The sequence below is a fragment of the Geospiza fortis genome, unplaced genomic scaffold (genome assembly GCF_000277835.1).
Source record: "Geospiza fortis unplaced genomic scaffold, GeoFor_1.0 scaffold201, whole genome shotgun sequence".
NCBI classification, from domain to species: domain Eukaryota; kingdom Metazoa; phylum Chordata; class Aves; order Passeriformes; family Thraupidae; genus Geospiza; species Geospiza fortis.
Window position 1 is genome coordinate 59,014 of NW_005054440.1, and position 15,666 is coordinate 74,679.

Below are 15,666 nucleotides of genomic sequence, written 5' to 3' on the forward strand. Positions count from 1 at the left end.
CCTGAATGGTGATTTTTTAATATTATTAACTATTTTTCCCAAAAACCCCCAAAATAAGAACATAAAACATGCATTACAAAGCTTTTACAAACTTTCTGAGTAATGTCAAATCTATCACATGAGGATAATGACTTGTTAGTTAGAATCACAACTTCTAAGTGGACAACTTTTATTCTGTTATCCTAGAATACATAAATGAACTATCCCAATTCCAACAAAAAAATTCTAATATATTAAAATTAAGAAAATTTGAAATATATTGCTTTTCAGATCAGTAGGCAGCAGTAGCTTGGAAAATAAGGTATTAAAGCCAGAAAAGAGCTCATTAGGATAAGGCACAGTTAAAACAGACAGATGGTCCATACAAAGAGGTTTAACTTGGAATTGTCTAGGAAAAGAGCTGCAGGCTGAATTCCAGAAGTCTAATTTGTTATTAGGCTTCATCAGCACAAAGGCCACACATATTACAAATTCTCAGGTTATCATCTGAGTCAGGTGTTGAGAAATTACAGTATCTGTACTCACCTTATCTATCCTTTCCTCTCTTACCTGATATAACCAATCTGAGGTCTGTGTTGCAAGAACCAACGATAGGAGACTTTGTCTTTCCACCCTACATTTCGGGGGTCTTTCCACAGCAGCCTGACCTGATCGTTGGTGTCCCCTGTGTGCCAGAGGGAGTTGCGGAGGTGCTCGCCAGGACCTGTCTTGGATTTCACAGCCTGAAAAAATACAATTTTCCAACACTGACCACAGAGAAAAGTCACTTTCAGGAGCCAAGATTTTTTTTTTTTTTTAGTGAGGAGCAGGTCTGCAGAAGTATCCACTCTTCTACTAACAAGCCCCTAACTTCTGTTCTACAGCCACTGCCTACATGGACAATGCAACCAGCTGGGTACCTGGACAAAGGAAAATGAGGCAATCTGACCAATCAGGGTTAGAGCACAATCACTGCAGAGACTAAATGCTCCAGCTGATCAGAAAGGCAAGATTAAGTTCCTTAAAAAACAGTGCTATTAAAAGGGCTGTGTGGCAGCTGCCTGACTTAGCTGTTTGGACAGCATTTGCCAACAAGAGAGAACAGCAGTCAGGCAGCACAGCTGACGTGCAGTGCAGCGGCTTGGCTTAGGCATGGCACAACGACCTAGCCCATGGCCAGCACATGGCAGGATGGCACAGCCAGACTGCAGTGAGCACTGTGTCCTTAGCCAGGAGCCACCACCAGTACCTTTAGCTGAATGCCGGGCTCTGCAACAGCTCGGAAGGGAGTTGCTTGCCAGTACGTCTGTTCCGTCTGTTTCCACATTACCACATAAAAGCTAGAGCTGTCTTGATAACCAAAAATAAAGCCAGCATAGTCGTCATCTGTCACTGTGTTCACATGAAAAGTGCCCTCAAAGTCAACGCCGTTAAAAGCCGTGTAACCTGAGAGTACACACAAGTTAAAAACAACTCTGCAGAACACATCTTCATATTCAGCATTTTCTGCTGGAAAAACTGAATCTCATAAGAGGCTACATACCAACAGCAAGACCAGGATCACTGTTCATAGTCTGCACAATTTCCATCCCCTGTAAGGGTAAATTCAGGGTGGTTAGCATGTCTGGTAATTTGGATTGGCTAAGCCTTTTCTGGTCTCCTTCTAGTACCTCCTTCATCCCTCTCTTTTGTTTGCTCACAACATATCTGTGACACTTGTAGCTCTGAACTAAAATCAGTGAGAACTATAATCAAATAGTAATGTTTCAGCTGCTTGCACAGCCTGAGTTGGGAATGACTTGTTAACTTTTCTAGTGCAGAATTAGTCATACTGGTATTTTGATACTTTCTTCCCCTACCACAATCTTCTGGAAATCTGAATCTGGCCAAAACTGGGGTGCAGGGGAAGAGGGAAGAGGGCTGTGGGAGGAAGAGCGCTTTTCCTAGGCTTAGCTCATACAGTTGGATCACAGATTTCAGGATTAAACTGACTGCCAGGACTGTGTTAAGGAAGATGTGTACATCCCAGCTGGCTTGGCAGAGACTTTTGCAATGGGATAAAACTGCATGTTCCCTGTGACTCATAACACATTAGCCTCCTGAAGGCTAAAATTTGTTAGTGTAAGTAAGTTACTGGACTCCATTTAGGAGTACTGGAGTGCTCTGGGGTCCAGCACAGTGACATAGACCTGCTGGAGCAAGTCCAGAGGGAGCCACAAAGGCGATCAGAGGGATGGAGCACCTCTCCTATGAAGACAGGCTGAGAGAATTGGGGTTTTTCAGCCTGGAAAAGAGAAGGCTTTGGGGTGACCTAATTTTGGCCTTCCAGTACTTGAAGGGAGCCTACCAGAAAGAGGGAGAAAGATCTTATTTTACCAAGAGCATGCAGTGACAGGACAAGGGGCAGTGGATTCAAAGTAAGAGCAAGTAGGTTTAGATTAAGTATGAGGGAAAACATTTTTACTGTGAGGGTTGTGAGGCACTGGAACAGGTTGCCCAGAGATGCTCCAAACCTGTAAGTGTTCAAGGCTGGCTGGAGCTCTCAGAAACCCGGTTTACTGGTATGTGTCCCTGCTCATGGCAGGTTGGGGTTGGAATGAGATGAGCTTTGAGGTCTCTTCCAACCCAAACCATTCTATCATTCTATGAAATGCTCTGTTATTTAGCACATCAGACTTTTAAATTATGGGAAGGATTAATGAAACTTGTTTGTTACAGAAATATTTCAACAGGGTAACAGATGTCTGCCTTCTGGCAGCAGTGAAATCCAAAATCTACCCAGAATAAGTTGGCCAGCATGTAGCTGTTTTAGAGTATTAGGAGCATCAATTTTGATAGCTTGAAGGCTATCAAAAGGAAAATTCCCTTGTTATTACTTCTGAAAATATTCTACTAACCAATACCTTCCACTTTTCATGCCTGCCAGAGGTCCAGCAACCACAGAGCTAATTATGTTGTGGTTTTCAAATGATCTTTCTCAGACAGGTAACAAAGACCAAGTGTATTTTTACCTGGTTGAGAACCACCCAGTTGGGATCAATCTGTGCATCCCCCTCTGGGTCCAACACCACTGTCTGATAGGCCCTGAAGTCTGTCAGGGTGATCTCTGCATTCTCAGGGCACACATCAATCCGATCAATCACTGTATCCTGGTCAAAATCAGACTCACAGACATCGCCAACTCCATCACCTGAATGCATCAGAGAATGAAAAGGAGATTTGTGGTGCATCAAGTAGTCACATCTGCCCCAGCCACAGGATTAGGGTGTCCAAGAAGCAGGCAGAGTGTCAGCCCTGCTGGCTGTAGTGCCTGAGAGAGTGCCTCTGTTTTGGCTATAGGGCCAAAACAGCAGCCTGAGTTGCTGTTGTTCCTGGGATGAGTGTATGCATTGGTAGCGACAATGTTGCATCCTGGTGCACACATCTGGAGATGAATGCAGTGCCTGAAAATCAAAGTGGCTCCTTAAGGCCCATCTTACCATTATCATCTTCCTGCCCCGGGTTGGGGACCAGCCTGCAGTTGTCAGGGCCCGGGGGCAAGAGGTTATCATCATCCTCATCACACTCATCACCCAGCCCGTCCTTATCTGTGTCCAGCTGGGAGCTGTTAATAATGGTAGGGCAGTTGTCTGTGCTGTCCTGGTGCCCATCACCATCGCTGCAAGCACAGAAACAAAAAAGAAATGGTATGCCAGCATCAGCTCCTGCCTCTGCACAGGGAACAGTACGGACACCTGAGGGGGAAACACACCAGGGGCAGCTCTGGAGCTGGAAGCAGACCAGTGGGCAACACAACCTCTTGTTGCTCAGGTGGCTGAACTGCAAGGAGAGCAGGAACAAAGAGACTCAGATAAGATAAGGTGGCAGGAAAGCAAAGGAGCCAGGAACTAAAAAAGATTCCAAGCCAGGACCTAAAAAAATACTCAGGGAAAATAAGCCTTACATAGTATGGGAAACATACTGTAGCCCAAGACCCCAGTGAACATCCTGAAGGGTGTGTAAGGCACATCCAACAAAATGCAGTGACACCAATCAAGAGGCACTCAGGAGACAGCAAGTGCTGGAGACCTTGTATCCCTTGTCTTATGTGGACATGTGCCTTGGTGCTTATGACCGTACAGGTGTAAGTGTGAATGAAGCTTTATGAGAGACTACATGAGCACCTGAAATCAGACTTATTTAAATACAAGCACTGTTCTCACCCTCCTGCATAGCAAGTTTTTTGTGGTGGACTTGTCATGTATTGGACTAACTGCTATGTTAGTGCTTGGACTCAATGGTCTTGAAGGTGTTTTCCAAACTAAATTATTGCATCCTGCCGGGGGGACATACAGTAAAAAACAGAGGAAAATGTCTGTAGCTCCTTCCAGGCCATGGCTGCATCAGCTGGTTACAGGGAAGGCACAGGGACACAGACTACAGAAGAGGGTTCAAGAAGTTAAGGGGGGCTACATAACTTTTCCATCCCAACTGTTAAATGCATTCCTGAAAAAAAAAACTGCTTGAAGTATGGTGTGTTTTGTACACACACCAAAACCAAATTGTTTTCTAGCAATTAGCAGGTATGCTTTCCCTCAGTAGCTTCTGATTACCACAGGTGGAGTAGAAATTACCTGCAGCCAAATTAAAATCATGCTATGGCTTATAGGTAGGAATATTCCCAAACACCTCTCCTAGCTTAAGAAATGTGCTTTAGTTTTAGGTCAGAGTAATCAATGTTTGCACAATATTGAGATAAAATGCAATAAGCACCATACATGTGTATGCAAGGTTAAGCATGTTTCACACAGGAAATGCTTCACACACATTAGTGAAGTTTATGGGGGCAGTAAAGTCCTTTTTTAAAACAGGAAAAAGAACAGAGACATACCAACTTAAGAGTAAAATGCTGATGGCCTTGGCAGCCACTGGCCCAAGACTGGGAATGATCCCTGCACAGACATGTAAGTGGGCTCCCTGCAGGTCCCTTCACAGAGAGCAGCACCCACCAATGGCCCTGGGGTGAAACCCTGCAGCTGTCTGTGGCTGATGAAATGCTGTGACAGCACAGGATTTATAATTTTCCTTGCCTCTTGCTGTAAGTGAGGTGCACATGGGAGAACCTGCCATCCCTTAAGCTGGTTATGCAGAAGCTGCTTCCAGACGAGTGATGCAATTTGTCATGGGATGTGCTTCTGTGAATTCCCAAGGCATTTGAAAGCCATAGACAGAGGATCCTTGCCAGTCTTGCTGTGCTAAAGCAAAGGGGTTGCTCTGCGAGTGTTTTACACTAGATAATAGAATTTTGTTTCTCAACACTAGGTTCTTAAGGAAATACATAGAGCCCTTAACTGTGAAATTTCTGCTAAAGAAGCAGAAAAATAAAAAAAGAATGAAAAACAAAGCAAAAAAGGAGAGACATTTTCTCACTAAGAAGCTCTGAGCAGTGCTCTGGGTTTTACAGCCAGAGAACTGCTTGAACATCACTTCCACAGGAACTCAGAGGAAGCCTGTGGATGGTTATAAGGGTGAAGGCTCTCTAAGTGAACTACCACAGGGCAGTGAACAAACAATGCTAATAAATCCTAACACTGTTCTTGAAATAACATCTCTCAGGAATTAAATCCAGGCCAGCCTGAGGGATTACAGTTCTCCAGGAATCAGCAGCATGCTTCAGCTCAGGACTAGCCTCCCTCACAGCATACCTATCCTGATTGGTATCACAGGAATCTCCAACCAGGTCATTGTCGACATCTGACTGCAAAAGGGAACAGAGAAAGATCCAGTATCAGCTGTCATGAGCATCTATTTGCACAATTAAATCAAAACACAACCAAATCAAATACAACTAAAATAAATGCATGAAAAGACATCTGTTTTACAGAATGTATTTTCTCTTTTGCATCATACATCTAACCAAAAATTCAGTTTTATTAAAGAAGAAAGACAGTGAATAAACACAGTTAAACTTAATTGAAGAGCTCAAGCAAGATTCCTCTGCTACTGAGAAGAAGTAATTTTCATTTCTAGCCAAGGTTTATATCTTAACCATCTTTAAAAATCTACTATGTTTCTCTACAGTTTCTAACATTTTTCATTAGTCACACTGATAATGGGACCCTGGAGAATGCTAAAGATAGACTCTGAAAATGTTAGGGTTTGTGTTTTCTCAGATCAGGGCACCTGCGTAAGCAGTATAATAAATGATGTAATTGTTAGATGTGATGATTGTTTAGTAATTAAATATAATTGTTATATAATCATAGGAAGAATCATGAGAAACCATGTTGGGAACTTAAGGGGGCTATGTTTAGCTGAAATCTATGTATACAATAGAACAATATAAGTTTAATAATTAACATGGAAGTTATATAACAATAGAATATAAAAACCTGTTCCTCTCGAATGTATGGTGAAATCAGATTTGAGGTGAAAACACCCCTGATTTCCAGAGCTCTTAATAAAGCACCTACATATAATTGCCTATGTCATTATATGTTTCCGAACGCTAACAACAGGGGGTGAAATCAGAATTCCAACACATGAAAAGTTACAATGACTTCTCACCTAGGAGCACTAGGAGAAAGTTTTGATAAATAAGGACGCCAGGATTTTTGTCCTGATTAAAGAAATATCAAGGGTAACTAAATCACAGCCCTGTGTGGATTCTGGCACTGAACTCTGTGGGACTGGAGCCCATTTCAGACCATGAGAGTAGAAGATACATGCTGGACAGAGGTCTTAACAACATCCCAAACGGTGAGAGTACAACTGGTGGCTCCCCCTTTTCACATCAGGAGAGTCAGCAGGTCTGTAAAACTCTCCTGAATACCTAAATATATACTATATTATATTATCCAGGAAATACACTTAGTAATTAAAACACAAACACTATGGCCGCATGGGTTGCTTCATTCTCTTGCACCTTTTTAGGCCTCAGCAGTCCCTGTCCCTAAACAAGAATAGTTTTTCCTTCTGCCTGCTAACCTGGTTTGGGTTGCTGATTGTAGGGCAGCTGTCACAGGCATCACCAACACCGTCATTATCTGTGTCCTCCTGGTCTTCATTGGGGATCCTCTGACAATTATCCAAAAGGTTCTTAACACCTAAAGTGGATTGTGTGTTAAAGACAATTTCCATATTTGTCCACACTGGACAATATAAACATTAAAACAGTAAAGATACTATTCCTTTTCAGCAACCACTTAATGAAATTCCTGCAATGAAATTATAAGCCTGCACAGTAAATCTTTCTTATGTGTGCATCACTCATTTAATAGTAGTTAGGAACATCTCACTAAAGCACAGCTGTCCACCCCATCACACCCTTTAATTACACACAATTAATTCTTATCCTGTTCCCGTATCCATTCCACTTTTTAAATTATATTTGAAGAGGTGTGAGTTTTTCACTTCTTTCAAGCCTCCTACAGCAATGAAAATAATATGTTATGTAGCTCTGGGTACCAGTGACTGGCAGGAGCTGGATGCCCTGGAACGTTTGTACCTTTAATGAAATGCTGAATGATCAACAACCTTAACTTCTACACGAAACATGGCTTGGCTTCTCTGTTACAGTGTACACTGCTTCCAATGCAGGCTAAGATATGTATTAACTAAATTAAAAGGATTAAAGCCACAAGTTTCATGAAGAAAGACAGTGTTACAGCTAGTGACATGAAATCTCCTAACATGCAGCACACTCTCAGAAAATCTGAATGAGATCAGAGAAGCCAAAAGTGAAAAATCACCAACCATCTCCATCCATGTCATCATCACATGCATCTCCTTTCCCATCACCATCTGTGTCCCTCTGGTCATTATTCAGGACATTACGGCAGTTGTCACAAGCATCTCCGAAGATATCTTGGTCACTGTTTCTCTGGTTAACATTAGGAACCAAGACACAGTTATCCTGCAAGAGACAAAGAATCAGACATCAGTCAGGCCATGAATCTTTAATTTCTACTTTAGTTGCCTTATAAAACTCTTGCATTTATTTCTACTTCAAAAAAAAAAAAAAGTATGAGCAGTTTTGACATTTTATGCCAATATTAGCTCTGGATCAGATTTCACTTGCTCCCTCAAAGCTCTGCTTTGAACCACACTGTGGGAACCCTAATCACACCCAGCACCATAATGCTTTACTTATAACTTGATTTCTGATTCTCATTTTGCATGGGTGCAATGGTGAGAAACCTGAGTTTTGGTACCTGAGTTTTCTCACGTGGTCCTTCTCAAAAGCTGCAGTTCAGAGCCTCTGACAAGCTTTGCAGACGCTCTCAGTGAGCGGCCATTGCCCCCTTCTGGTACAGACCAGCTGGAAAATGGGGGAAGAACTTCTTGATGAAAAAGGCATCGGTTTTTGTTTGGTTTTGGTGGGTTTGTTTCGAGCATGCTGCTATTGACTTTTTAAGTCCACCAGGAGGTATATGGAGAAAACTTTATTTCAAAGTGGTATAATCCAGCACACTCATGACTTCATCCCTACTGCCCTACTGCCTACAATAGAAACAATATAGAAGTTACTTTATTATGAAGGTGCTGAACCTGCAAATTGACTTACAGTTGTAGGAGGATTTAATTTTTTCATTTTAGAACATTAATAAAACTAGGTGATTTAAGCTAGCAGAATTTAGCGTGGCAAAACAGCCCGAGAAAGACCCTCTGTGACTGCTAGTCTGCCCTAGCTCCAGGTGGACATTTGTACTCTGGATAACACATTCTCGTTGGCTTGGAAGCACATTAAGCAGTATCAGTCAATGATCTCAATATAGAACAACAGTTGGCTTGTAAGAATACAGGGTGAAAACAAAACAGCTTTTCCAATCTGATGTATCCTCTAATACATTCTGCTGCATGCACCCACATGGAAACCTCTTCTGCTTTGCAGATACGATCCAAAGCTTTTCAAGTTATTGGCAAGACCCACATTCATTTATGTGAGTTTTGGATCCCTGATGAAATGTGTTGTCAGGTCAGCCTGCTCTTTAAATAGAAGGATGTTAATCCAAGTAATGTTCCTGTAGTCTGTGGGACTCCTGAATGCTGTGGGAGAGCGTGACAGAAGGACACAAGCTCTATACAAAAAGCTCTAGAATTAAATGGCAAAAGGTAGTAATGGAGGGTATACAAAGGTGGGATTTAAGGCTGTGTGGTTTAAGTCTTGTAAGAATGAACATTATATAAAAGAAAAAGAATTTAAGGGGCCACCGACAGTGATGGGTATGTAACAATCTCTGGCAAACAGTAGTGAGTCAGAGTTCAGAATCACTTCCCATTGCAGCAGTGGGAAATCCTTCTGTTGGCACAGACCCCTACATCCTGATCTATACACAGCACCTGCTCATTGGGAATGCCATCTCCATCTGCATCGTCATCACAGGCATCTCCAATCCCATCACTATCAGCATCTTCTTGTCCAGAGTTTGGGACAAATCTGCAATTGTCCTAAACAGAAAAGGAGACAAGTCTGATGTTCTACAGGTAAACTGGATGCCTTCATAATTTGAATTTTTTTCTATTATTAATCATTAAAAATTAGTCATCAAATTAAATAGAATTCAATCACCTGAATAAAATATTAATACATTGAGTCATATTTCTTACAGTCTTCCTCTTTATCCTTTCATGCTCTGAATTATTACAGAATTAAGAAAGCATTTCTTACCTTTCTGCAGTTTTCAGCAGAGCATGAGAGTTCTTCATTAGGGTAGCCATCAATGTCAACGTCTTTTCCACAAATATAACCATCACCAGCCCAGCCAATGCCGCACTATCAAAAAAACATCATAGTAGTACTATCAAAAGGTTAATGAGTCACTGTAGATATATTAAAGAAGGAAAACTCAGTCTTGAAAAGAGCAGTATATCGAAGTCATGGCTAGATACTGCAGTACAATGAGATACAGAAACCTTTGAAACAAAGGTTTTCTTTCCACATTGAGAGATGCTACAGTGTATCCAGACATAGCTAGAAAGAGCTACAACTTGATGTTAACTGGAATGTGTTCCTGTCACACCTAATGATTTCAGTAGGAGCTATAAATTTCTTATAGACACTGGCCAGGAACTAATTTTGGATCCTCGCTGGCGGGTTGAGTAAAAGAAAAGAGCAACTAGGTAGAGTATGCACCTAGCATCTGGGCATGGGACACATGGTTAGATGGGATGACTGTTTTGTTCACTACCTCAAGTACACATCTGCAACTAGAGGAAGTTTTAAGAAAAAACTCTATTGATAATTACTAAGTTTGCATCTGCACACAAGTTTCTCCTAGCCAATTAAATTATTACTGTTTCAAACCAACACATCATTTGCGTCAAAGACGTATGCTAAGAACTGCATGTCATAATCTGACCTTCCCTTAAAACCGGGACTTGCCTAGTACAAGTATCTAGGCATCTTCCCATTACAGCATGGACTTAAAATATCCTATTATTTATCTTTGAAACAGGTGTACTTAAAAATGAGACCAAAGCAAGTGCCAGCAAAAGCATGCTCTGTACCCAAATTTAGGACACAGGATTAGCCTCTTGCTTTACGTCGCAAGATGGAAAAACTAAGTAATATACTTCATTATACTCTTACAGTGGAAGTTCATAAGCTACTTGTGCTCCTCTGCTCCCACAGCTGGTCAGCCTCGTACAGCCTCCCTGTGCCTGGAATCTGTCATCTCACTTTGAAAAACATCATCTCTACCAGCCAGCAAATACAGGCACGTTGGCTATGCAGAGAGGATCCTTACTCACAGCTATGTAGCTGAGCACCAGGAGAGGAATTTGTCCTTGTGATGTCTTCTCTAGAGTGACACTTGACAGTCATTTCTGAGGGGACTACAGAAAGTCTACAAAAGTGATTCTTAAAGATCTAATTACACAGGCACAGTGAATATGATACATTAATATGGTTGCTTTACAGACATGTGGTAAGAACAAAACAATTGCAAGCCAGTTTTCACAGATGGTCTTGGCCAGTGTGCCATAATTAGTAAAACATCCAACTGTATAAAATGACCACAAAGCCGTTCTCATTTCCAGCCTAAAAATGATTTGATTTCACTGTAAAAATGCATGAATTAATGAACTCACAATACATGTCACCTCTCCTCTCCTCTCCTCAATACAACGGGCATGGATGCTGCATGGATTGAGGGCTCGATTCCTACAGCTCCGTTCAGCCTGGCATCCCCTGGTTTGGTCCCCTGTATATCCTGGTTTGCACTGGCCACAGTGGTAAGACCCCTGTAAGAACAAGAAGTCATTAGCCAGACTTTTAATTGTACTTTTTTCCTTTTTAAAGGAAGCACAAGATTCAAGTGATACTGTTTATGCTGTGCAAGTCTAGTTTTTCATCCATTGAGGCCTCTTGTACTGTGAACAAACTTAATTTTCTACAGGAAATTGATATTTGGCTCCCAGAGTGCATGCTGGAAAACATACTCAACTCCTGCCTGTTTAGACCAGTGTTTTGTTAAGCCAGAGAGAAGTCATTTAGCAGCAAAGCTTCTTCATGATGCCTTGTCCTTGCTAGCATCACCCTGCACTGCTTCCAAGTGGCTGAAACTTTGTGCAAAACTTGAAGCATCAGCTGATTAATCATCAGGGCTGGATGATCTTATTTCACTGTAAAGCACACCTATCAGTCTTTCAACTGGGCCCAAATTTTAATCAAAGAGAGATAAGAAAGTTCATCATGTCTTTGTCCTGATTTATTTTTAAGCTAAAATGTTTTAAAGCCAATGTGATCCAAATCTTCTTCAGAAAAGAATTCTGTATCTGAAGACAAAGCCATCCTCATTTACACTGCAATAAGAACATCCATGTAAGTTTTTGCTATGGTTTACCATGACACATGCATATGTATTTCATATGTATTACTCTCTTGTGTTAACAGACACAAAGGAGCTAAGCCAAGGAATCTCATTATGTGCTGAGCTAAGCCCCGTATGAGATATAAACAGATAAATGCAAATAAGGTGACATCTTCTTTAGGCATCCAATGTGACTTTTGTCTCTATCTCACACTCCTGTAGACCTGTAACTTAAGACATAAAAGTTAATTGAGCACAATCTTTTTATCTTATGGAGAATGATTATTTTTTTACATGTCAAGGGACAGAAATGGGCGGATCTCAGACAAATATGTGCATCCAACCATTGGTGAAACTGAGCTGCTTCATACAACATAACTCTTCCTGTACAAAGTCTGTTGGAAGAACCATCAGTACTGTCATAGTCCACCATTACAGAGAAATCTACTTGCTGCTCAGATGGGCATTATTTTTTATCCCCATTCCTAATTTTGTTACAAATTTTAACTCTGTTCTGTCTGCATACTTTCAGGATGAAGATGAAAATAAACAGATGACTGAAGAGTAAAATAATCCTTGGGTGATACAAATGGTGTGGCTTATTTAAAACACACCAGTCTGTGCACTCTATCCTAATGGACGCCAGGGTAATATATTCTGGAGCCTGCTGAATTTGCTTGGTATATTCTGTCCTATATCAAGCTCTGGTATGCATTCAAATAGCCTCTTAGGTGGCATTTCCAGACCAGACTGTTTCTGAAGGGATACAGGATTAGAAACCCCACACTGCTCTGTTTGGACAGATGGCAGGACACTTGATGCCTGCCCTCTGCAGACAGGGTCCAGTGGCTTCCCAAAGAAGCTGCATGTCTAGTCATGCAGCAAGATACAAAATGTGACAGTAAATGTTATAGATATTAAAAAAAAAAAGATACAAACATACTGAACAGTGAAAGCAGCCCTTAGAAACCAAGCTTATTCTCAAGGAAAGCTAACACTGAAAACAAATGGCAGCCTCAACAATGCCTTGCTGCAGAAAGGACCACCTCTACACCTGAAGGATACTTTTAACCTTTCTCCTGCTATGAAGAAACCCTGTGGCATGTCCAGGACAACCAGGGAATCAGGCCAAGCCAGCAGAGATTTATGAAAGGTGGGTCCTGCTTATTCTGTAACAGGGTGACCTGCTCAGTGGATGAGCCTCTGACACCATTTCCCACAGCAATCCCCCAGGGCAGCAGCTGTTGGCTTGGGCAGGTGTACTATTCATGGGGTGAAATGTCTGGATGGCCAGGCCCAGAGACTGGTGGTGAATGGAGTTACATCCAGCTGTTCAGTCCAGTTTTCAGTCCAGTTCAGTGCTCATTCAGGTGTTCAGTCACCACTGCTGTTCCACAAGGCAGCTCCTCAGGCTGGGGCAGAGTGGCTGGAAAGCTGCCCACAGGTAAAGGACCTGGGGGTGCTGGTGACAGCAGCTGAACATGAGCCAGGCAGTGCCCAGGTGGCCAAGAAGGCCTGGATCAGCAATGGTGTGGCCTGCAGGAGCAGGGCAGAGATTGTCCCCCTGTGCTGGGCATTGGTGAGGCCACACCTTGAGTGCTGTGTTTAATTTTGGGCTCTACACTACATGAAAGACACTGAGGTGCTGGAGTGAGTCCAGAGAAGGGCAACAAAACTTGTGAAGGGTCTGGAGGACAAGTCCTCTGAGGAGAGGCTGAGGGAGCTGGGGGTATTTAGCCTGAGAAAAGGAGCCTCAGGGGGGACCTTATCACCCTACAAGTACCAGAAAGAACACTATAGATTGGTGAGTAGTGTTCATATTTTTTCTCCTAGGTAAGAAGTGATAGGACAAGAAGAAATGGCCTCAGATCTTCAGGCCCTCTCAGGTCAGCAGAGATTAAGATTGAATAGTAGCAAGACTTTGTTTGCACAAAGAATTATTAAGCATTGAAACAGGCTGCCCAGCAAAGTGGTGGACTCACTATTCTTGAAAGTGTTCAAAATAGGTGTGGATGTAACACTTGTAGTGGCAGGATTGTCAGTGCTGTGTTAAGAGTTGGACTTGGCCTTAAGGGCCTTTTCTATCATAATTGACTATATGATCATGTAATTCTATGTCCAGCTTGCTTCATAGCATTAAAGTGGTCGTATGCCCTTCTTATTGGGTCCTAACATCTTTCACACCATTTTTACTTCTCCTATACTTGCTCTCCTGGGTTTAATATATATGGGCATTAACCTCGTACCAACTGCAGTTCTCTTTGTTTCCATTTATTTAGAGGGATAGCTGTTACTCTATGCATAACTCCTATAAAGAGAGCACCCAGGGGAACAGCTTGTTGCCACAGTTCTCAGGAGGCAGGAGATAAGGGAAGCAAAGGTTTAGTCTTTCAGAGGAGGTTTTTTGCAACAACATACCCATAAACACACATCACTGGATGGTATGGAGAGAAGACCTCCTGCTCTTCAGGGAATGTGATAAGGATACCATCCAGATGAATGTGTTCACAAATCAAATATTGATTTTTTTATTATTAGCAAGGAAAAGAGAAAAGGCTTCTTTGATTATAAGAAGAAAAAAAATTGTATTATTAATTGGTCTTTCATCAGACCCATAAATCCAATCCTAGCCTCATGGTATTTTAAAACAATTGATTTTTTTAAAGGCATAAATGAAAAGACGCTTACCAAAGTGTTTATGCAATGGGAATTTGGAACACAGAGTCCATGTCCTCCATTCTGACATTCATCAATATCTAAGCAGATCTAGCAATAAACCAAATCCAGAAATAATAAAATTAAGTAAATTTATTGAGATCAAAGACTGAAGAAACAACACCAAAGTTTAAGACTAGAAAAGAGATTTAGCCTCTGCTGAAACTGCTCTCAGAATGTCACAGACATTATCCATAGACTAATTTTCCAAAGCCTAAAGAAACAAAATTTCAATTTTAGGATGTGCTCTGGTTCATACAGAAGAGTTTACACAAAAACTGTGTTCCCATTCTAGGGTGCTTACAGAAATATGCAAAAATATTACAGTAAAATAGGCCTTTTTAATAATTTTCTTTCTAGTCCAAAGCCAGTCTACAGAACCCCCTGAAGCTGATCAGAGACATTACAAAGATGACGACATTTTTTCTTGTCTCTATGCCAGTCAAGAGTATTAGATGGTTAATACTCCCATTAAAGCTATGCAAACACAATTCAGATCTCTAACTGAAACACTCCTGAGCTCTGCCTAACAGCATAAGGCAATTGTGGAACAACTGAAAAATAAATACCATTCAATACAGATGCACTGCTAATATAAAACCAGCACCTTGCAATGGAAGTTGTCGTGGAGGTGCTACCACTCACCTGCTTATTGCTCTTGGCATAGCTGAGTCCTATCCCTTGCACAGTTTGTCCCGTGTATCCTGGAGGACAGGTCTCACACCGGAAACCTGGAGCAGTGTTCACACATCGCACACCAGGGAAGCAAGGGTTGTAACGACACTGCGAAGAAAAAATGAACCAAGCACATGTTCGTGCTTCAGTAACATCCAAACTCTGACTGTGAGTACAGACCTCTCACCAAAGGCAATGCTACATTGAACATCTGTATGTCCTCTTTTCAGAGAGGGCTTAGAGAGGAAACCATCTCTGCAGGTATCTCTGACCACAGTAAGTCTTCAGTTATCTCTGTAATTTAAATATCACTTGCAACCTTCCATTACAGCCTGTAGTTGATGCCCTAAACTCTCACCCTGAATCCTTCCTTTAGCTGGGAAGATTCAGATCCCTTGGAGGCTGAAGGGTCCAGACCACAATATTAGGAAAGCCACATAACTCCAAGACTCCAATCACCCCTTCTAATGTGTTTTGAACACACAGAAGTGGCAGCAGCATTTTT

At 41.7% G+C, this 15,666-nt stretch overlaps 1 protein-coding gene across 1 annotated transcript in view; it reads right to left on the minus strand.

Annotated features, from left to right (window-relative positions):
* Window positions 1–15,666, minus strand: part of THBS4 (thrombospondin 4) — a 39,610-nt gene that overhangs the window by 3,854 nt on the left and 20,090 nt on the right. The window contains 13 exon segments of the mRNA XM_014309580.2: window positions 550–722; window positions 1,229–1,425; window positions 1,523–1,571; window positions 2,991–3,169; window positions 3,459–3,637; window positions 5,664–5,716; window positions 6,946–7,064; window positions 7,714–7,873; window positions 9,301–9,408; window positions 9,629–9,733; window positions 11,050–11,202; window positions 14,460–14,537; window positions 15,132–15,269. Of these exon segments, the coding sequence (XP_014165055.1) occupies window positions 550–722; window positions 1,229–1,425; window positions 1,523–1,571; window positions 2,991–3,169; window positions 3,459–3,637; window positions 5,664–5,716; window positions 6,946–7,064; window positions 7,714–7,873; window positions 9,301–9,408; window positions 9,629–9,733; window positions 11,050–11,202; window positions 14,460–14,537; window positions 15,132–15,269 (1,691 nt within the window).